The sequence below is a fragment of the Erithacus rubecula genome (assembly GCF_903797595.1).
Source record: "Erithacus rubecula genome assembly, contig: scaffold_176_arrow_ctg1, whole genome shotgun sequence".
NCBI classification, from domain to species: Eukaryota; Metazoa; Chordata; class Aves; order Passeriformes; family Muscicapidae; genus Erithacus; species Erithacus rubecula.
This window is the reverse complement of record NW_027636133.1, coordinates 15,967-40,289: the sequence shown is the minus strand read 5'-3', so window position 1 is coordinate 40,289 and position 24,323 is coordinate 15,967. Positions and strand designations below refer to the sequence as shown.

The window sequence follows — 24,323 nt, the reverse complement described above, 5'->3', positions numbered from 1 at the left end:
CCCCAAATATGAATTTTGGGGGTCCCAAAACCCCAAATATGGATTTAGGGGATCCCCAATTTTTTTTCAGTGAGATTTAGGGACCCCAAAACCCCAAATATGAACTTGGGGTCCCCAAAATTTCTCAATGGGATTTTGGGGGTCCTGGAGACCCCATTTAAATTTGGGGGATCCCAAAATCCTCAAATGTGGATTTGGGGTCCCCAAAATTTCTCAATGGGAATTTGGGGATCCTGGAAACCCCAATTAAAATTTGGGGGAACCCAAAAACCCCAAATATGGATTTAGGGGATCCCCAAAATTTCCCAGTGAGATTTGAGGATCCCAAAACCCCAAATCCAATTTTGGGGTGTCCCTACCCTCCCCAAAGTGACTTTTTGATGTCCCCCCTCCCCTCCCCCCATTTTAAACCCCCCAAAAAAATTTTTGGGGTGACCCCAAAACCCATTTTACCCCAAAAAAACAAAACCACAACCAGACCAAACCTGCTGCAAAAACCCGACCCCGTTTTTTGGTTTTTTGGGGTTTTTTTTTTGGGGACAAAATGACAAATTCCAAGAGAGGGGACAGGGGGTGACAAAAAAATTTGGGGTGACCCCAAAATATTTGGGGTGACCCCAAAAACTTTTTGGGGGGGGGGTCACATGAGGCGACAGCAGCGCTGCTTTTCGGGGGGGGCGTCGTCGAGCGGCGCCGTGAGGCGCAGCAGGGGCGGGTCCCCAATGTCCCCAATGTCCCCAGGGGTGGCCCCAGGGGTGTCCCCCGTGTCCCCCAGGCGGGTTTTGGGGTTTTTTTGGGGGTTTTTGGGGTCGCTGTTGTGGGATTTGGCGGCCGCCCGGAGCCGTTTGAGGTCGGCCAAGGTGTGGGGGTGGCTTTTGTCACCGTGAGGGGACGTTGGGGACGTTGTTGGGGACGTTGTTGGGGACGTTGTTGGGGACATGGGGGAGGTGGCAGAGCCGTTGGGGTGAGGGGACAGCGAGGAGGCGTCCAGGGGTGGCAGCGGGGAGGGGACCTGAGGGGACACAAAAAAAGGGGAGGGGACAATGGGGACAGTCAGGGTGATGTCACCAGTGTCACCTCCCAGTGTCACATTTGTCATTTTTGTCACCTCCCAGTGTCACCAGTGTCCCCAAACCTGATGTCCCCAGTGTCCCTCACCCCCAATGTCCCCAAGTTCCCACATTGTCCCCAATGTCCCATGTCCCCAATGTTCCCTCCCCCTGTCACCTCCAATGTCCCCAAGGTCCCCCATGTCCCCAGTGTCCCTCCCCCCAATGTCACCCTGATGTCACCCTCGATGCCACCCCCACTGATGTCCCCAGTGTCCCACATTGTCCCCAGTGTTCCTCCCTTCAATGTCACCCCCAATATCACTCCCAGTGTCCTTCACCCCAATGTCCCCAGTGTCCCACAATGTCCCCAGTGTCCCATGATATCCCCAAGGTCCCTCATCCCTGATGTCTCAATGTCTCCAATGTCCACAGTGTCCCCTGAGGTGTCCCTGATGTCCCCAATGTCCCCAGTATCCCCCAATGTCCTCAACCCCCACAATGTCCCCACTGTCCCCAACGTCCTGAGGTGTCCCTGTCCTCAATGTCCCCAATGGCCCTTGATGTCCCCAATATCCCAAACCCCCAATGTCCCCAGCAGTGTCCCCAGTGTCCCCTGCAGTGTCCCCAGTGTCCCATGCAGTGTCCCAGCAGTGTCCCCTGCACTGTCCCCAGTGTCCCATGCAGTGTCCCAGCAGTGTCCCCTGCACTGTCCCCAGTGTCCCTGCAGTGTCCCCTGCAGTGTCCCAGCAGTGTCCCCAATGTCCCCAGCAGTGTCCCCAGCAGTGTCCCCAGTGTCCCTGCAGTGTCCCCACTGTCCCCTGCAGTGTCCCAGCAGTGTCCCCACTGTCCCCTGCAGTGTCCCCACTGTCCCCTGCAGTGTCCCCACTGTCCCCTGCAGTGTCCCCAGCAGTGTCCCCAGTGTCCCAGCAGTGTCCCTAGTGTCCCCACTGTCTCCTGCAGTGTCCCCTGCAGTGTCCCAGCAGTGTCCCCAATGTCCCCAGCAGTGTCCCCAGTGTCCCCCAGTGTCCCCTGCAGTGTCCCCTGCAGTGTCCCTGCAGTGTCCCCAGCAGTGTCCCCAGTGTCCCCAGTGTCCCCAGCAGTGTCCCCAGCAGTGTCCCTGCAGTGTCCCCAGCAGTGTCCCCTGCAGTGTCCCTGCAGTGTCCCCAGCAGTGTCCCTGCAGTGTCCCCAGTGTCCCCAGTGTCCCCAGCAGTATCCCTGCAGTGTCCCCATTGTCCCCAGTGTCCCCAGTGTCCCCAGTGTCCCCAGCAGTGTCCCTGCAGTGTCCTGACCCCGCTGCTCTCGGCTGTCCCCTCGTCCTCGCTGTCCCCGTGTCCCCCTCTCTGCCACACCAGCGCCTCTCGCTGCTGCTGCCGCCGGTACAGGCTGGAGCGCTCCGACAGGCTGGCCCTGCGCACCACCTTCCTGCAATTCACGGGTAATTAATGGGCTTAATTAACGATTATTAACGATTATTGATGGGGATTAATGGGGATTAATGGGGAATTGGGGAGTTACAGGGATCTCCGACAGGCTGGCCCTGCGCACCACCTTCCTGCAATTCACGGGTAATTAATGGGCTTAATTAACGATTATTAACGATTATTAAAGATTATTAATGGTTATTGACAGAGATTAATGGGGATCAATGGGGATTAATGGGGATTAATGAGGATTTGGGGGATTTCTAGGGATCTCTGACAGGCTGGCCCTGCGCACCACCTTCCTGCAATTAACCGCAATTAACGGGGTTAATTAATGGAATTAATTAATGGGAATGAATGGGGATTTGGGATAATGGGGATTATTGGGGTTTTTGGGATGTTGGGATCATGGGGATTTCAGGAGTGACAGGGATTTTGGACACTCCCAGTGTCACCAGGGCCATGGGGACCCAACCCCTGATCCCCACCAGTGTCACCAGTGTCACCCAAACCCCTCCCAGTGTCACTCAGTGTCACCTAAATCCCTCCCAGTGTCACCCAGTGTCACCCCAAACCTCTCCCAATGACTCCCAGTGTCACCCTGATCCCCTCCCCAGTGTCACCACGGCCATGGGGACCCTCACCCAGTGTCCCCCAGTGTCACCCCACTCACCTCCCAGTGACCCCCAGTGTCACCATGGCCATGGGGACCCTCACCCAGTGTCCCCCAGTGTCACCCCAATCCCCTCCCAGTGTCACCAGTGTCACCCCAAACCCCTCCCAGTGTCACCCCAAACTTCTCCCAGTGTCACCCCAATCCCCTCCCAGTGACACCCCAGTGTCCCCCAATCCTCTCCCAGTGTCACCAGTGTCACCCAATCCCCTCCCAATGTCACCAGTGCCACCCAAACCCCTCCCACTGTCACCAGTGTCACCCCAAACCCCTCCCAGTGTCACTCAGTGCTCCCCAATCCCCTCCCAGTGCCACCCAAACCCCTCCCAGTGTCCCCAGTGTCCCCAATCCCCTTTCAGTGTCCCCGATGTCCCCAGTGTCCCCAGTTCCCTCCCAGTGTCTCCGGTGTCCCCGGTGTCCCCGGTATCCCCAGTATCCCCAATCCCCCTGGTGTCCCCAGTATCCCCAATGTCCCCGGTGTCCCCAATCCCCTTCCAGTGTCCCCACTGTCCCCAGTGTCCCCGGTGTCCCCAATCCCCCCAGTGTCCCCAATGTCCCCAGTGTCCCCAGTGTCTCCAGTATCCCCAGTGCTCCCGGTGTCCCCAGTGTCCCCAATCCCCCCAGCGTCCCCAGTGTCCCCAATGTCTCCGGTATCCCCAGTGTCCCCAGCAGTGTCCCCAATGCCCCCAGTGTCCCCAGCAGCGTCCCCAGTCCCCCCAGTGTCCCCAGTGTCCCCAGTGTCTCCAATGTCCCCAGTGTCCCCAATCCCCCCAGTGTCCCCAGTCCCCCCAGTGTCCCCAGCAGTGTCCCCAGTCCCCCCAGTGTCCCCAGTGTCTCCAATGTCCCCAGTGTCCCCAATCCCCCCAGTGTCCCCAGTCCCCCCAGTGTCCCCCTGTCCCCAGTCCCCCCAGTGTCCCCAGTGTCCCCAATCCCCCCAGTGTCCCCAATCCCCCCAGTGTCCCCAGTGTCCCCAGTCCCCCCAGTGTCCCCAGCAGTGTCCCCAGTGCCCCCAGTGTCCCCAGTGCCCCGGTGTCCCACCCGCGGCTGCCGGCGCTGGACGTTCTCCGCTGCAGCAGGGATTTCTGCTTCTCCTGTGAGCGCAGCACGGCCGCGCGACGCTGCTTCAGCTCCTGCAGCTTGGCCCGCACCTCCTCGTGGCCACACACGTCTGGGACAGCAGGGGAACCCACAGAAAGGGACAAAATGGCACCAAAATGAACCAAAATGGAACAAAATGCAACAAAACTGCACCGAAATGGCACCAAAACGGCAGCAAAATGGAACAAAATGGAACAAAATGCAACAAAATGGAACAAAACGGCACTGAAGTGGTGCCAAAATGGCACCGAAACGAAACAAAATGAAACAAAATGGAACAAAATAGAACAAAATGGAACAAACTAGAACAAAAGGGAACAAAATGGAACGAAATGGAATAAACTAGAACAAAAGGAAACAAAATAGAACAAAATGGAACAAACTAGAACAAAAGGGAACAAAATGAAACGAAATGGAACAAAATTAAACAAAATTAAACAAAATGACAGCAAAATGGCACGAAAATGAAAGAAAATGGAACAAAATGGAACCAAAATGGAACAAAATTTGAACAAAATGGAACCAAAATAGAACAAAATGGAACAAACTAGAACAAAATGAAACAAAATGGAACAAAATGAAATAAAATTAAACAAAATGACAGCAAAATGGTGCCAAAATGGTACCAAATGGAACAAAATGGAACCAAAATGGAACAAAATGGCACCAAATGGAACAAAATGGAACCAAAATGGTGCCAAAATGGAACAAAATGGCACCGAAGTGGCACCAAAATGGCACCGAAACAGCACCTAAATGAAACAAAATGGAACAAAATGGCAGCAAAATGGTGCCAAAATGGCAACTGAACCTCACCAAAATGGCACTGAAATGTCACTGAAATGGCACTAAAATGGCACCAAAATGTCACAAAAACGTCATCAAAATGGCACCAATGTGGCTCCAAAATGCACCAAAATGTCACGAAAACGTCACCAAAATGCACCGAAACGTCATCAAAATGTCACCAAAGTGGTACCAAAATGTCACAAAATTGTCACTAAAATGGCACCAAAATGGCACCAAAATGGCACAAAAATGCACCACAACAGCACCAAAATGGTACCAAAGTGGAACCAAAATGTTACAAAAATGTCACCAAAACGTCATCAAAATGTCACCAATGTGGCACCAAAGTGGCACCGAAATGGCACCAAAATGCACTGAGATGTCACTGAAATGGTATAGAAATGGCACCAAAATGACACCAAAATGTCACAAAAACGTCACCAAAATGTCACCAATGTGGCACCAAAGTGGCACAAAAATGGCAAACAAATGTCACAAAACCAGCACCAAAATGTCACCAAAGTGGCACCAAAATGCACTGGAACATCATCAAAATGTCACCAAAACAGCATCAAAACCTCACCAAAATGACACTGAAATGGCACCAAAATGTCACTGAAACATCATCGAAATGTCACTGAAATGGCACCAAAATGTTACTGAAACATCATCAAAATGTCACCAAAGTGGCACCAAAATGTCACAAGAACCTCACTGAAACAGCACCGGAATGTCACTAAAATGGCACAGAAATGGCACCAAAATGTCACCAAAAAACCACTGAAATGTCACAAAAACCTCACTGAAACAGCACTGGAATGTCACTAAAATGGCAACTGAACCTCACCAAAATGGCACCGAAATGTCACTGAAATGGCACTAAAATGTCACAAAAATGTCACCAAAATGGCACAGAAACAGCATTGAAATGGAACCAAAATGTCAGAAAAATGGAACCAAAATGTCACTGAAATGGCTCCGAAATGGCACCAAAACATCAACAAAATGTCACCAAGATGTCACCAAAATGGCAGCAAATGGCACCGAAACAGCATCGAAATGGCACCAAAATGTCAGAAAAATGGAACCAAAATGTCACCGAAATGTCATTGGAACGTCACCAAAATGGCACCAAAAGGGCACCAAAACCTCAACTAAATGGCTCCGAAACTTCAACAAAATGTCACTGAAATGGCACCAAAATGTCACCAAAATGTCACTGGAACGTCACCAAAGTGGCATCGAAATGTCACTGAAATGGCACCAAAACATCACTGAAATGGCACCAAAACCGCAGCAAAATGGCTCCAAATGTCATCAAAATGTCACCGAAGCGTCCCTGCGATGTCCCCAGTGTCCCCAGACCCTCCCCTGTCCCCTGTCCCATCCCCCCTGTCTCACCCAGAGGGGTCTCATCCAGCCGGGATCGGGCGCTCAGGTCGGCGCCGTGCGCCACCAGCAGCTCTGCCAGCGCCACCTGGGGGACACGGTGCCACCAACCCCCAGTGTCACCCTGACCCCATCCCAGTGTCACCCTGACCCCATCCCAGTGTCACCAGAGTCACCCTGATCCCATCCTAGTGTCACCCTGATCCCATCCCAGTGTCACCAGTGTCACCCTGATCCACTCCCAGTGTCACCCTGACCCCATCCCAGTGTCACCCTGACCCCAACCCAGTGTCACCAGAGTCACCCTGATCCCATCCCAGTGTCATCAGTGTCACCCTGACCCCATCCCAGTGTCACCCTGACCCCATCCCAGTGTCACCAGTGTCACCCTGATCCCATCCCAGTGTCACCAGTGTCACCCTGATCCACTCCCAGTGTCACCCTGATCCCATCCCAGTGTCACCCTGATCCCATCTCAGTGTCACCCTGATTCCCTCCCAGTATCACCAGTGTCATCCTGATCCCCTCCCAGTGTCACCCTGATACCAACCCAGTGTCACCAGTGTCACCCTAACCCTCCCAGCCACCAGCAGCTCCACCAGCAGCACCTGGGGGGACACGGTGCCACCAACCCCCAGAGTCACTCTGACCTCAACCCAGTGTCACCAGTGTCACCCTGATCCCAACCCAGTATCACCCTGATCCCATCCCAGTGTCACTAGTGTCACCCTGATCCCATCTCAGTGTCACCAGTGTCACCCTGATCCCAACCCAGTGTCACCTTGATCCCATCCCAGTGTCACCAGTGCCACCCTGATCCACTCCCAGTATCACCAACGTCATACTGATCCTATCCCAGTGTCACCAGTGTCACCCTAATCCCCTCCCAGTGTCACCCTGATCCCCTCCCAGTATCACCAGTGTCACCCCAATCACCTCCCAGTGTCACCAGTGCCATCCCAAATCCCTCCAGTGACTCCCGGCGCCACCCTGACCCTTAGAGTGTCACCATGGCCATGGGGACCCTCCCCAGTATCACCAGTGCCTCCTCCTCCCCCTCCCAGTGCCCCCCAGTGCCCCCCAGTCCCTCCCAGTGTCCTCAGTTTGTGTCACCTGTCCCCAGCAGGCAGCAGCATGCAGTGGCTCCCACCCCTCCCAGTCCCTCCCAGTGCCCCCAGTCCCCCCAGTGTCCCCCAGTCCCTCCCAGTGCTCCCAGTTTGTCACCTGTCCCCAGCAGGCAGTAGCATGCAGTGGCTCCCACCCCTCCCAGTCCCTCCCAGTGCCCCCAGTCTCCCCAGTGTCCCCCAGTCCCTCCCAGTGCTCCCAGTTTGTCACCTGTCCCCAGCAGGCAGCAGCATGCAGTGGCTCCCACCCCTCCCAGTGCTCCCAGTTTGTCACCTGTCCCCAGCAGGCAGCTGCATGCAGTGGCTCCCACCCCTCCCAGTGCTCCCAGTCCCTCCCAGTGCTCCCAGTTTGTCACCTGTCCCCAGCAGGCAGCAGCATGCAGTGGCTCCCACCCCTCCCAGTGCTCCCAGTCCCTCCCAGTGCTCCCAGTTTGTCACCTGTCCCCAGCAGGCAGCAGCATGCAGTGGCTCCCACCCCTCCCAGTGCTCCCAGTCCCTCCCAGTGCTCCCAGTTTGTCACCTGTCCCCAGCAGGCAGCTGCATGCAGTGGCTCCCACCCGTCCTGGTCCCTGCAGTCGGTTCGTGCTCGGTGCTGCAGCAGCAGCTCGGCCGCAGCCTGGAACCCGTGAGCAGCGGCCACGTGCAGCTGGGACAGGGGACATTGGGGACATTGGGGACATTGGGGACACTCAGGGGGATTGGGGACATTGGGGACACTGGGGACATTGGGGACACTGGGGACATTGGGGGACATTTGGAGACATTGGGGGGATTGGGGACAGGTTTGGAGACATGTTTGGGGACAGGTTTGGAGACATGTTTGGGGACAGATTTGGAGACATTTGGGGACAGGACCACAAAGCTCTCCCAGTGACCCCCCAGTGTCACCCTGACCCTCCCAGTGTCACCAGTGCCACCCCAATCCCCTCCCAGTGACCCCCCAGTGTCACCCTGACTCTCCCACTGTCACCAGTGTCACCCCAATCCCCTCCCAGTGACCCCCAGTGTCACCCTGACCCTCCCAGTGTCACCAGTGCCACCCCAATCCCCTCCCAGTGTCCCCCAGTGCCACCCTGACCCTCCCACTATCATCCCAATCCCCTCCCATTGTCACCAGTGTCACCCCAATCCCTCCAGTGTCACCCCAACCACAATCCCTCCCCCTGCATTGTCCCCAACCCCAGTGCCACCCCCCAGTGTCCCCAGTGTCCCCAGTGTCCCCACACACCAGGGTGGCCCCGTGTGCCCCGGGCAGGTCCAGGTCGGTTCCGTCCCGGATCCGATCCTGAATTTCCTGGATCATGCAGCGCTCGGGGGCCGCGCGCGCCGCCTCGATCTGCTCCTGGGTGATCCCTGGTTATGGGATTATTATGGGATTATTGTGGGATTATTGTGGGATTATGGGGCTATAGGGTTAATGGGGTTATGAGGTTTATGGGATTATGGAGTGTATGGGATTTATGGGATCCCAAATTTCCTGGATCATGCAGCGCTCGGGGGCCGCGCGCGCCGCCTCAATCTGCTCCTGGGTGATGCCTGATTGTGGGATTATTGTGGGATTATTATGGGATTATTATGGGATTATGGGATTATGGGGTGTATGGGATTTATGGGATCCTGAATTTCCTGGATCACGTGCCATCTCCCTGCATTTATCATTTCAATCCCATAAATCCAATAATAGGATAATCCTATAATCCCATAAACCACATAATCCTATATTCCCATAATCCCAAATCTCTGACCGTCCCCTATCTCCATAATCCCAAATCCCTGACCATCCCATAATCCCATAAAGCCCAATGGAGAGGATTTGGAATAATGGGATTATTAGATTTATGGGATTACTGATGTTTTGGGATTTATTGGATTACGGGGTTATTTGGTTTGGGGAGTTACAAGGATTTTGGACACACTGGAACTGTGTACCACCTTCCTGGCAATTAACAGGATTCTGGCCAATTAATGGGATTAATTAATGAGAATTAACAGGAAATAACACAAACTTGGGATTATGGGGTTACCAGGAATTTGGGATTTATGGGATTTCCAGGTTATGGGATTACCTGATTTATGAGATGATGGTGTTATGGGATTATCAGGTTATGGGATTATGGGATTTATGGGATTATGGCATTTTGAGGTTTATGGGATTCTACTTTCACAATCCAAATCCTACCCATCCTAATCCCACCCATCACTATCCCTCCAATCATAACCCCATCCATCATAATCCCATCAATCACATAAATCATAAACCCACCAATCAAAATCCCATCAATTACACCAACCCTAATCCTTCCAATCACACCAGTCATAATCCCAGCAGTCATAATCCCATCCATCATATCACCCATCATAATCCCATCAATCATAATGAAACATAACCCCACCAATCAATTATGTTAATCATAATCCCATCCATCATAATCCCACCAATCCTAATGCCACCAATCACAACCCCCAATCATAAACCCATCAATCTTAATCCCAGCCAATGACAATCCATTCAATCATAATCCCATCACTCTTAATCCCAGCAATTATAAACCCATCAATCATAATCCCAACAATCCTAATCCCATCAATCATAAACCCATCAATCCTAATGCTACCAATAATAAACCCATCAATCATCATTCCACCAATCCTAAACCCATCAATCATCAACCCACCAATCCTAAACCCATCAATCATCATCCCACCAATCCTAAACCCATCAATCAATCCCACCAATTCTAAACCCATCAATCATCATTCCACCAATCCTAAACCCATCAATCATCATCCCACCAATCCTAAACCCATCAATCATCATCCCACCAATCCTAAACCCATCAATCAATCCCACCAATCCTAAACCCATCAATCAATCCCACCAATCCTAAACCCATCAATCAATCCCACCAATCCCAATCCCATCAATCATCAACCCACCAATCCTAAACCCATCAATCATCCCACCAATCCTAAACCCATCAATCAATCCCACCAATTCTAAACCCATCAATCAATCCCACCAATCCCAATCCCATCAATCATCATCCCACAATCCTAAACCCATCAATCAATCCCACCAATTCTAAACCCATCAATTATAATCCCACCAATCCTAATCCCACCAATCCTAATCCCATAAATCCTAATCCCACCAATCCTAATCCCATGCCTGCCAATCCCAGGAGGGCTCACCCAGCCCGGCCATGGCGCTCTCCAGGCAGTCCAGCGTGGCCTCGTCCTCGCACAGGTCGTACGGCATGTTCCCGTCAGAGTTCAGCGCCAGCACGTCGGCGCCGCTGCAGACATTAATCAACTCGTTAATTGATCCGTTAGGTAATTAATTAATTCAGGGATTGTGGGAGTATCGGGTTTATGGGATTGCCAGAGATTTGGGATTATGGGATTAATGGTATTCTGGCATTTATGGCATTTTGGGATTTATGCGATCGTTGAATTTATGGGATTGTGGAGTTTATGGGATTGATGGAATTATGGTACTTATAGGATTATTGGGTTTATGGGATTATGGTGAATATGGAATTTATGGGATTAATGTGATTATGGGATAACTGGGATTTTGGGATTTATGCTGTTTAAAGGATTTGCTGCATTAGGAGATTATTGGATTTATGGGATTATGGGGTTTATGGGATTGAATGGGTTTGTAGAATTGGTGTTTTTGGGACAATGAAATTGTGGGATTAATGGTATTATGGGATTATTGGGGGTATGGGATTATTGGGAGTATGTCTTTGTGGGATTAATGGGATTAATGAGATTATGGGATTTTTGGATTTGTGGGATTATGAGATTAATATGATTACAGTGATTGTGGCATTTATGGGGTTATGGGATTTTTGAAAGAATGGGATTAATAGGATTATTTGGATTATGAGGTTTATTGGGATAATGTGTTTATGGAATTTATGGGATTATAGTATTTATGGGATTGCCAGGGATTTGGGATTATGGGAATAATGGTATTTTTTCATTTATGGGATTGTGGGTTTTTGGGATTAATGGAATTATGGTATTTATGGGATTATAAGGTTTTTGAGATTATGGTGAACATGGAATTTATGGTATTAATGTGATTATGTGGTTATGGGATTACTGGGATTATGGGATTTATGCTGTTTAAAGGATTTGTGAGATTATGGGGTTTATGGGATTTAATGGGTATATTGGGACTATGAAATGGGATTAATGGCATTATGGGATTATTGGGACTATGGGTTTGTGGGATTGATGGTATTATGGGATAATGGTATTATGGGCTTCATGGGATTATTTGGACTATGGAATTTTTAGGAGAAATTTGAATATGGTATTATTGGATTTATGGGATTATGATAATGAGATTATCGGGATAGTGGGATATAAGGGATTATGGGGTTTGTGGGATTATTTGGACTGGGATTGTGGGATTAATTGGATTAATTATATTATTGGATTTGTGGGATTATTATGTTAATGAGATTAATTTGATTATTACATTTATGGGGTTTACAGGATTATGGAGTTTATGGGATTATGGGGTTTATGGGACTACCAGGAATTTAAGATTTATGGGATTATGGGATTACCTGAAATTGGAGATTTAGGGAATTTATGGGATTACCAGGAATTTGAGATTTATGGGATTCATGGGATTACTTGGGGAGTTACAGAAATTTTGGACGTGCTGGAACCGTGCACCCCCTACCCACCAATTAACGGGACTATTAACAGGATTAATTAACGGGAAATAATGGGAAATAACAAGAATTTGGGATTTAACGGGTTTGTAGAATTTATGATATTATTGGGACTCTGAGATTGTGGGATTAATGGTATTATGGAATAATGGTATTATGGGTTTCATGGGATTATTTGGACTATGGAATTTTTAGTAGAAATTTGAATATGGTATTATTGGAATTATGAGATTACGATATTAATGGGATTTGGGATATAATGGGATATTGTGGGGTTTGTGGGATTATGGGATTATTTGAATTATGGAATTATTGGATTAATAGGATTAATTGGATCGTGATATTATTGTATTTGTGGGATTATTGGGTTAATGAGATTAATGGGATTATGAAGTTTATGGGGTTTGTGGTATTATGGGATTTATGGGATTACCAGGAATTTGAGACTTATGGGATTATGGGATTACCTGAAGTTTAAGATTTAGGGAATTTATGGGACTACCAGGAATTTGAGATTTAGGGAATTTATGGGATTATCAGGAATTTGAGATTTATGGGATTCATGGGATTACTTGGGGAGTTACAGGAATTTTGGACGCGCTGGAACCGTGCACCACCTTCCTGCCAATTAACAGGTCTATTAACGGGATTAATTAACAGGAATTAATGGGCAACACCAGGGATTTGGGGTTCTGGGATTTGGGATCAGTGACACGGTGTTTTTGGGGAGGGATTACCGCTGGATGAGCAGCTGCACCAGCGGCAGGTGGCCGCAGGTGGCGGCGGCGTGCAGCGGCGTCCAGAGCTCGGCGTCACGCGCGTTGGCGTCGGCGCCGCCGTCCAGCAGCAGCCGCACCAGCGGCACCGAGTCATCGATGCAGCACTGGGAATGGCAGTGGGAATGGTGGGAATGGGAATGGTGGGAATGGTGGGGATGGTAGGAATGGTAGGATTGGGAATGGTGGGAATAGTTTTGGGAATGATGGGAATAATGGGAATAGTGCCAATAATGGGAATAATGGGATTGCGAATGGTGAGAATGGTGGGGATGGTGGGAATGGTGGGGATGATGGGGATGGTAGGATTGGGAATGGTGGGAATAGGATTGGGAATGATAGGAATAGGATTGGGAATGATGGGATTGGGAATGGTGCCAATAATGGGAATAATGGGATTGTGAATGGTGGGAATGGTGGGAATGGTGGGAATGGTGGGGATGGTGGTGATGATGAGAATGGTGGGAATGGGGGGAATGGTGGGAATGGTGGTGATGATGGGAATGGTGGGAATGGTGGTGATGATGGGAATGGTGGGAATAATGGGAATGGGAATGGTGGGAATGGGGAGAATGGTGGGAATAATGGAATTGGGAATCGTGCGGACAGTGGGAATGGTGGGAATAATGGAAATGGGAATGGTGGGGATGGTGGGGATGGTGGGGATGGTGGGATTTGGAATGATGGGAATGGTGGAAATGGGAATGGTGGGGATGGTGGGAATGGGAATGGCGGGGATGGTGGGAATGGTGGAAATGGTGGAGATGATGGGAATGGTGAGGATGGTGGGAATGGTGGGAATAATGGGAATGGTGGGAATGATGAGATTGGGAATGATGCGAATGATGGGGATGATGGGAATAGGATTGGGAATGGTGGGAACAATGGGAATAATGGGATTGGGAATTGTGGGAATGGTGGGATTGGGAACAGTGGGAATGGGAATGGTGGGAATGATGAGATTGGGAACGATGGGAATGATGGGAATGATGGGAATGGTGGCAATAGGATTAGGAATGGTGGGATTGGGAATGGTGGGAATAATGGGATTAGGCATGGTGGGAATGGTGAAAATGATGGGAATGGTGGGAATAATGGGATTGGGAATGATGGGAATGGTGGGAATGGTGGGAATAGGATTTGGAATGATGAGATTGGGAATGATGGGAATAGGATTGGGAATGATGGGATTGTGAATACTGGGAATGGTGGGAATAGTGAGAATGGTGAGAATGATGGGATTGGGAATGCTGAGAATGGTGAGAATGGTGAGAATAATGGGATTGGGAAAGCTGGGAATGGTGGGATTGGGAATGGTGGGGATGGTGGGATTGGTGGGATTGAGAATGGGAATGATGGGAATGGTGGGAATAGGATTGGAAATGGTGAGAATAGGATTGGGAATGGTGGAATTGGGAATGGTGGGAATGATGGAATTGCGAATGGTAGGAATTGGAATGGTGGAATGGTGGGGATGGTGGGAATGGTGGGGATGGTGGGAATGATGGGGATAATGGGAATAATGGGAACTATGAGATTGGGAATGATGAGAATGATGAGAATGGTGGGAATAGGATTGGGAATGGTGGGATTGGGAATGATGGGAACGATAGGAATGATGTAAATGATGGCAGTGGGAATGATGGGGATGGTGGGAATGGTGGGATTTGGAATGGTGGGAATGGGATTGGTGGGAATTGTAGGAATGGTGAGAATGATGAGATTGGGAATGATGGGAATGTTGGTAATGGTGGGAATAGTGGGAATGATGGGAATGGTGGGGATGATGGGAATGGTGGGGATGATGGGATTGGGAATGATGAGAATGATGGGAATGATGGGATTATGGGAATAATGGGATCACTGGGGTTGGGAATGGGATTTCAGGGTCCAGGAGCAGCTGGACCAGGGGCAGGGAGTCATCGATGCAGCACTGGGAATGGTGGGAATTGTGGGAAAAATGGGAATGATGGGAATGGGACTGGGAATGATGAGAATGATGGCAATGATGCCATTGGGAATGGGAATAATGAGAATAATGGGAATGGGAATGTGGTGGGAATGATTGGAACAATGGGATTGGAAATAATGGGAATGGTGGGAACGATGGGAATAATGGGGAAAATGGGATAGGGAATGGGATTGGGAATTTTAATAATGGGAATTATGAGATTGGGAATGGTGGGGAAAAGGGCAATGATGGGAATGATGGGGTTTGGAATGATGAGAATGATGGGATTATGGAATTGGGAATAATGGGGTTGGGAATGGGGATAATGGGAGTGATGGGAATAATGGGAATAATGGGAATGGGAATAATGGATTCAGAATAATGACAATAGGAATAATGGGAATCATGGGAACCATGGGAAAATGGTAATGATGGGAATGGGAATAATGGAAATTATGGGAATACTAAGAATAATGGGAATAATGGGATTGGGAATGATGGGATTGGGAATACTGGGAATAATGGGAAGGGGAATACTGGGAATAATGGGATAGGAAATGAGAATAATGGGAATGATGGGAATGATTGAAATTATGAAAGTAATAATGGGAATAATGGCAATTGGGAAAATGGGAAGAATTGGAATAATGGTATTCAGAATGGGAATGATGGGAATAATGGGACTGGGAATACTGGGAATAATGGGATAAGGAATGTGACTGGGAATGAGAATAAAGGGAATGATGGGAACAATGGGATTGGAAATAAGTGAATAATGGAATTGGGAATGTGAATAATGGGAATAATGGGATTGGGGTGCAAATATGGGAATGATGGGATCAGGAATTATGGGAATAATGGGAACAACAGGAGTACTGGGAATAATGGGATTGGGTTTACCAGTCAACAGGATGGGAAAGGCCTGGATTTGGGATCACTGGGATGTGGGATCACTGGGATGTGGGATCACCAATTAACGGGATGGGAAAGATGTGGAGATGGGATATTGGGATTTGGGATCAATGGATGGAGATGGGATGGAAAAAACCTGGAATTACCAACTAATTAATGGGATGGGTCTGGATTTGGGATCTCTGGGATTGGGATCACTGGGATTTGGGATCACCAATTCACAGGATGAGAAGGGCCTGGATCTGGGATCACTGAAATTTGGGATCACTGGGATTGGGATCACTGGGATCTGGGATTACCAATTAATGGGATGGGGATGGACTGGATCTAGGATCACTGGGATTTGGGACCTCTGGGATTTGGGATCACTGGGATCTGGGATTAGCAATTAATGGGATGGGAAGAACCTGGATTTGGGATCTCTGGGATTTGGGATCACTGGGATTAACAATTAATGGGATGGGAATGGACTGGATTTGGGATCTCTAGGATTTGGGATCACCAGTTAACAGGATGGGAAGAACTTGGATGTGGGATCTCTGGAATTTGGGATCACTGGGATTTGGGATCACTGGGATTTGGGACCTCTGGGATTAGGGACCTCTGGATTTGGGACCTCTGGGATTTGGGATCACCAATTAACAGGATGGGGAAAACCTGGATTTTGGATCACCGGGATTTGGGATCACTGAGATTTGGGATCACTGGGATTGGGGATCTCTGGGATTTGGGCCTCTGGGATTTGGGATCACCAATTAATGGGATGGGAGGAACCTGGATTTGGGATCACTGGGATCTAGGATCACTAGGATCTGGGATTACTAATTAATGGGATGGGAATGGACTGGATTTGGGATCTCTGGGATTTGGGATCACCAATTAATGGGATGGGAATGGACTGGATGTAGGATCACTGGGATTTGGGACCTCTGGGATTTGGGACCCCTGGGATTTGGGATCACTGGGGGATATCTCAATCAGTTCATGGGACAGAAAGGACCCAGATGCTCCGGGATCCCAGGAATTCTGGGATCTGGGAATTCTGGGATCTGGGAATTCTGGGTGCTGGGAATACCTGATGCAGCGCCGTCAGCCCGTCCTCGTTGCACAGGTCGGGGCTGATCCCACTCTCCAGGAACTGCCGGACTGCGGAGGAACGGGAACGGCATCGGAATTCCGGGATTGGGAATTCCAGGATTGGAATTCTGGGGTTGGGAATTCCAGAATGGGAACTCCAGGATGGGAATTCCAGGATGGGAATTCCAGGATTGGCAATGGAAGCGTGGAACATTCCCATGGAACCACGAGTGGAAGCACCAGGGAACCCAACGGATCCATGGAGCATCCCAATGGTGCTTCCAAGGATTCCAATAGGAATTCCAAGGATTCCAATGGAACCACCAGGGATCCCAGTGGCAATTCCAAGGATCCCAAAGGAAATTCCAAGGTTTTCAGTGGAAGCACCAGGAATCCCAGTGGATCCAAGGAGAATCCCAACGGCAATCCCAAAGATCCTGATGGAATCTCCAGGAGTCCCAGTGGCAATTCCAAAGATTCCACTGGCATTCCCATGGATGCCAATGGAACCATCTGGAATCTCAGTGGCTCTTCCAAGGATCCCAGTGGCAATTCCAAGGATTCCAATGGAAATCCCAAAGATTCCAATGGCAATCCCAAGGATCCCAATGGCAATTCCAAGGTTTCCAATGGAACTGCCAGGAATCTCAATGGTAATTCCAAGGATCTCAATGGTCATTCCAAGGATTTCAGTGGAATCACCAGAAATTCCAATGATGCTTCCAAGAATCCCAATGGCAATTCCAAGGATCCTAATGCAAATTCTAAGGATCCCAATGGCAATTCCAAGGATTCCAAAAGCATTCCCAAGGATTCCAATGGCACCATGAGAATCCCAGTGGAACCACCAGGAACTCCAACGGCAATTCCAAAGATTCCAATGGAATCTCCAGGAATCCCAAGGGCAATTCCAAGGATCCCAATGGCAATTCCAAGGATTCCAATGGAATCACCAAGAATCCCAGTGGCAATTCCAAGGATCCTAAAGGGAATTCCAAGGTTTTTCAGTAGAAGCACCAGGAATCCAAATGGATCCAAGGAGCATTCCAGTGGCAATTCCAAGGATCCCAATGAGAATTCCAAGGATACCACTGGCATTCCCAATGATTCCAATGGAAATACCAAGAATCCCAATGGCATTTCCAAGGATTTCAATGGAAGCATCAGGAATCCCAGTGGCAATTCCAAGGATCCCAGTGGCAATTCCAAGGATTCCAATGGTAATTCCAAGGATTCAAATGGCACCATGAGCATCCCAATGGAACCACCAGGAATTCCAATGGATCCAAGGGCAATTCCAAGGATTCCACTGGTGCTTCCAAGGATATCAATGGCAATCCCAAGGGTTCCAATGGTGCTTCAAGGGATCCCAATGGCAATCCCAAGGATCCCAATGGCAATTCCAAGGGTATCAATGGCACCATGAGCATCCCAATAGAACCACCAGGAATCCCAATGGATCCAAGGGCAATTCCAAGGATTCCAATGGTGCTTCCAAGGATCCCAATGGAAGCACCCACCAGGAATGCCAATGGATCCAAGGAGAGTCCCAGAGGCAATTCCAAGGATCCCAGTGGTGCTTCCAAGGCTTCCAATGGGAATTCCAAGGATTCCAATGGAACTACCAGGAATCCCAATGGCTAATCCAAGGATCCCAATGGAATCACCAAGGATCCCAATGAGAATTCCCAAGGTTTCCAATGGCAATTCCAAGGATCCCAATGGCAATTCCAAGGATACCAGTGGAAGCACCAGGAATCTCAATGGATCCAAGGAGCATTCCAGTGGCAATTCCAAGGATCCCAATGAGAATTTCAAGGATACCACTGGCATTCCCAATGATTCCAATGGAACTACCAAGAATCCCAATGGCAATTCCAAGGATTCCAATGAGAATTCCTAGGATTCCAATGGCAATTCCAAGAATGCCAATGGCAATTGCAATGATCTAAATGGCACCATGAGCATCCCAATGAAACCACCAGGAATCCCAACGGATCCAAGGGCAATTCCAAGGATTCCACTGGCATTTCCAGTGATTCCAATGGAACTACCAAGGGAAATTCCAAGGATTCCAATGGTGTTTCCAAGGATATCAATGGCATTCCCAAGGATCCCAATGGCAATTCCAAGGGTATCAATGGCACCATGAGCATCCCAATGAAACCACCAGGAATCCCAATGGATCCATGGATCATCCCAATGGCGCTCCCAAAAATCCCAACGCCCCTTCCAAGAATTTCAACAGAACCCCTCCAATTATCCCAAACCAATTCCACCACCACATTCCCCCAAAATATCAGAATTCCCCCCCAAAAAACCCAAGGAATTCCAACACCCACCCACCTTCCTCGGCGTCGTGCCGCGCGGCCGCTTCCAGCAGCCGGACGCTGGCCGGGAACGTCACTCGCTTCCCGTGGCTGCCACTCTTCCTCCTCCTCCTCTTCCTCTCTCCTCCTCCTCCTCCTCCCTTGGGAATTCCTGGGATTTCCTTCTCTGCCTGGGCCCATTTCTTCAGCTGCTGAGCCCGGCGTTTCTGGGCGTGCCGGAGTCGCTCCGGCGTGCTGAGCCGGCAAACTGCCGGCATCTCCGCCAGCAGCTCCTGGTGCTCCGCCATCTTCCGGAATCCCCACGGAAAAATTTGGGAATGAGGGCTGGGAGTTGCAGCATCACCCTATCCTTAGGGTTTTCCCAAATTTTGGGGGTGGTTGGAGTTTGGGGAGCATCTCCTGGTTTTTGCCGAGGTGAATTCCCGGTGTCGGAATTCCTGTTTTCCTGCTCGATTCTCCTGTTTTTCCACCTTCTGGAAGAGCTTCCAGTGGGAATGTTGGGAAGATCCCGTGGGATGAATTCTGTGGAAGGGGAAAACAAGGGATTGGTAAATTCAGGGAGGAGCTGGTGCCCAACCCGGTTTTCCCAGTTTGCCTAATCCAGGATTGACCTGGAATCAAACCAAAATAAAAAAACAAAAAAAACCAAGGAATTTTTATTGTTGTTGTTGTTTTTATGGGAATGGATCAGCAGAAATTTTTATCCAAAGGGGGATCCAGGAGAATTTTGGGTGTGGAAAAGGAAAAAAAAAAAATTGTTAAATCCAGGAAGAGGCTGGAGCCCAACCCAGTTTTCCCAGTTTGTCTAATCCGTCATTGACCTGGAATAAAAAAAAAAAAAAAAGGAATTTTTGTTGTTGGGGTTTTTTTTTTGGGAATGGATCAGCAGGAATTTTGATCCAAAGGGAGAATTTTGGGTGTGGAAGAGGAAAAAAAAATTAAAAATAAAAAAATTGTTAAATCCAGGGAGAGGCTGGAGCCCAACCCGGTTTTCCTAAGTCGGGATTGACCTCGAATCAAACCAAAAAATAAAAAAAGGAATTTTATTTTTGTTTCTGTTTGATTTTTTTTTGGGAATGGATCAGCAGGAATTTTGATTCAAAGGGGGATCCAGCAGAATTTTGGGTGTGGAAGAGGAAAAAAAAAGCAATTAAAAATAAAAATTGTTAAATCCAGGGAGAGGCTGGAGCCCAACCCGGTTTTCCTAATTCGGGATTGACCTCGAATCCAATGGAAAAAAAAAACCAAAGAAATTGGAATTTTTGTTGTTGTTGTTGAGATTTTTTTTTGGGAATGGATCAGCAGGAATTTTGATCCAAAGGGAGAATTTTGGGTGTGGAAGAGGGAAAAAAAATTAAATTAATTAATTGTGAAATCCAGGGAGAGGCTGGAGCCCAACCCGGTTCTCCCAGTTTGCCTAATCCAGGATTGACCTGGAATCCCAAAAAAAAAAAAAAAAAAAATCTAAAAAAATGGGTTTTTTTTGGTTTTTTGGGAGTGGATCAGCAGGAATTTTGATCCAAAGGGGGATCCAGGGTGTGGGAAAAGAAAAAAAAACAAATAAAAAAATCTGGGAGCGGCTCCGCCCCGCGGAGGATTCCGGCGGAACCAGATTCCCAAGCTCCTTCCCCTCCCTGATCTGGGCAAAGTCCAAACAGGGAAGGAGGAAAAAATTCCCTTAATCCCAAGGTAAATCCCTTTGGAATGCTGAGGAGAAAAATCCACAGAGAGAGGGGGTGGAAAAGGGGAAAACTGGGACCCCAGCAGAGCCAAATTTGGGAATTCTTGTGGGAAAAGAGATGGAATTTTCAATGATTAAAAAAAAAATATTTAGGAGTCTGAAATGTCATGAGACAGCACCAAGATTCTGAAAAATAACCCAAAATTACTCAAAATAACCCAAAATTACTCAAAATAACCCAAAATTCTGCAAAAATAACCCCAAATTACTCAAAATAACCCAAAATTCTGAAAATAACCCGAAATTCTGAAAAATAACCCAAAATTACTCAAAATAACCCAAAATCCTGAAAAATAACCCAAAATTCTGAAAAATAACCCAAAATTACTCAAAATAACCCCAAATCCTGAAAAATAACCCAAAATTCTGAAAAATAACCCAAAATTACTCAAAATAACCCAAAATTCTTGAACACAGCCCCAAAATTCTTCAAAATGGCCCAAAAATTCTTCAAAGCAGCCCCGAAATTCTTGAAAATTCCTCCAAATTCCTCAAAATAGCCCAAAATTCCTCAAAATTTCCCAAAATTGTTGAAAACAGCCCCAAAATCCTTCAAAATGACCCCAAAATTCCTCAAAATTCCCCAAAATTTCTTGAAAAAGCTCCAAAATTATTGAAAACAGCCCAAAAATTTTTGAAAACAGCCCCAAAAATCCTCAAAATAACCCACAATTCCTCAAAACAGACTGAAAAATTTTCAAATCCCCAAAAATCTTGAAAACAGCCTCAAAATTTCTCAAAATAACCCAAAATTTCTTGAAAAAACCCTCTAAATTCTTCAGAATAACTCCAAAATTCCTCAAAATTCCCCAAAATAGCCCAAAATTCCTCAAAACAGCCCCAAAATTCCTCCAAATTTCCCCAAATTCTTCAAAACAGCCCCAAATTCCTCAAAATAACCCAAAATTCCTCAAAATTCCACAAAATTTCTCAAATTTCCCCAAAATTCTTCAAAAGAGCCTCAAAATTTTTCAAAACAGCCCCAAAATTCCTCAAAATCCCCCAAATTCTTCAAAACAGCCTCAAAATTCCTCAAAATAACCAAAAAATTCCTCAAAATTCCCCAAAAATTCTTCAAAAGAGCCTCAAAATTTTTCAAAACAACCCCAAAATTCTTGAAAACAGCCCCCAAATTCCCCAAAATAACCCAAATTTTCCTCAAAATAACCAAAAATTCCTCAAAATTCGTCAAAATTTCTCAAATTTCCCCAAAATTCTTCAAAAGAGCCTCAAAATTTTCCAAAACAACCCCAAAATTCTTGAAAACAGCCCCCAAATTCCCCAAAATAACCCAAATTTTCCTCAAATAGCTCCAAAATCCCACAAAACAGGCTCAAAATTTTTCTTAACAGGCTCAAAAATTCCTCAAAACAGCCTCAAAATTCCCCAAAATTCCTCAAAATTGCCCCAGTTTTCCCTCAAAATTCCCCAAAATTCCTCAAAATTGCCCCAAAATTCCCTCAAAATCCCCCAAAATTTGGAGATTTGACCCATCCAGGATCTCAGGGTGGGGAATTTGTCACCAGATCCCGGCAGGAAAATTTCCCTTTCAAATTTTTTTTTCTTTCCAAAACCCAACTCCTGATCTTTTATTGATCAGCACCGACGTCACTCCGGGCTCAGGAGGGATTTGGTGTCACCAAGGTGCCACCCTGATGTCCCCAAAATGGGGAACTGTCACCTCTGGGGGGGCTTTAAATGGCTGAATTGGGAGGGGAGGGAGAGGGATCCTGGTGACAGCTGGGGGGTGTCACCAAGGGGACACCAATGTCCCCTCAAATCCCTGAATTTGTCCCCAAAACCCTCCCTGAAGTGACCCCAATGTCCCCTCAAATCCCTGAATTTGTCCCCAAGGTCCCCCTGAGGAGATCCCAATGTCCCCAATGTCCCCAATGTCCCCTCAAATCCCTGAACTTGTCCCCAAAACCCTCCTGAGGGGACCCCAGTGTCCCCAAGGTCCCCCTGAGGAGAACCCAGTGTCCCCAATGTCCCCTCAAATCCCTGAATTTGTCCCCAAGGTCCCCCTGAAGTAACCCCAATGTCCCCAATGTTGCCTCAAATCCCTGACCTTGTCCCCAAATCCCTGAATTTGACCTCAAGACCCTTCCAAGGGGACCCCAATGTCCCCAAGGTCCCCTCAAGTCCTTGAATTTGTCCCCAAGACCCTCCCTGAGGGGACCCCAATGTCCCCAAATCCCTGACGTTGTCACCAGGGTTCCCCTGAGTCCCTGAACTTGTCCCCAAGGTCCCCTCAAATCCCTGAATTCGTCCCCAAGACCCCCCTGAAGTGACCCCAATGTCCCCAAGGTCCCCCCAAGTCCCTGAACTTGTCCCCAAGACCCTTCCAAGGGGATCTCAATGTCCCCAGTGTCCTCTCAAGTCCTTGAATTTGTCCCCAAATTCCTCCCTGAAGGGACCCCAATGTCCCCAAGTCCCTCCCTGAGGGGACCCCAATGTCCCTCCAAATCCCTGACCTTGTCCCCAAGTCCATGAACTTGTCCCCAAGACCCTTCCAAAGGGACCCCAATGTCCCCAATGTCCCCCCAAATCCCTGAATTTGTCCCCAAGGTCCCCCCTAGGGGGACCCCAGTGTCCCCTCAATCCCTCACTTGTCCCCAAGACTCCCCTGAGGGGACCCCAAACCACCCCCAGACCCCAAAACCCGCCCCCACCCCCTGTCCCCAACCCCCTCCTCACTCCAGAACCCCCCAAAAACCCCCCAATGTCCCCAAAATCCCCTCGCGATTCCCTCCACGTCCCCTCACTCCCCTCACCATTCCCGCCATGTCCCCTCACTCCCCTCACGTCACCGCCATTTTACCCGGCCCCCCTCTAGCGCCCCCTTCCCCCTCCGCGGGGTCACCGCGCCGCCGCCACTCCCCGTTACCGGCCGCTGTCGCCTCGCTGTCCCCTCTTCGTCACCTCCTTGTCGCCTCCTTGTCGCCTCCTCGTCCCCGCCGCGGCCTCGGGCCCTGCTCGGCGCCGCCGCTGCCCCGAGGCGGGGCTGTCGCCATGGCGACGCCGCCGCTTCCGGTGACGCCGGAAGTGAGTGGAGGGAAACCCGGAAGTGTCCGGAGGTGCCGCCACACTCAAGATGGCGGGCGAGGCGTGGCGCCCCCTAGCGGACGGGCGGACAAGGGGGGGAACCCCAAAATTTGGGGATTTTTTGGGATTTTTTTGGGTATTTTGAGATATTTTTGGGGTGTTTTTGGATATTTCGAGATACTTGGGGTGTTTTGAGTGTGTTTTGGGGTATTTTGAGATTTTTTGGGCTATTTTAGGTGGTTTTGGG

General features: G+C 48.8%; 1 protein-coding gene across 2 annotated transcripts; it reads right to left on the bottom strand.

Annotated features, from left to right (window-relative positions):
• Positions 1–575: 575 nt before the first annotated feature.
• On the bottom strand, positions 576–24,042 carry PPP1R16A (protein phosphatase 1 regulatory subunit 16A). Of its 2 annotated transcripts, none has more exons than XM_079332195.1 (11): positions 23,919–24,042; positions 19,307–19,812; positions 16,959–17,029; positions 12,982–13,127; positions 10,740–10,843; positions 8,776–8,900; positions 8,068–8,193; positions 6,436–6,511; positions 4,186–4,315; positions 2,343–2,475; positions 576–1,012 (listed from the first exon to the last, which is right to left on the bottom strand). In XM_079332195.1, exons 2-11 carry the CDS (start codon positions 19,575–19,577, stop codon positions 641–643), a joined length of 1,554 nt encoding a protein of 517 aa, XP_079188321.1. In that variant the 5' UTR covers positions 19,578–19,812; positions 23,919–24,042; the 3' UTR covers positions 576–640. The 2 variants fall into 2 exon arrangements, with proteins under 2 accessions (XP_079188321.1, XP_079188322.1); XM_079332196.1 differs by having other exon boundaries at positions 23,954–24,041.
• Positions 24,043–24,323: the final 281 nt, after the last annotated feature.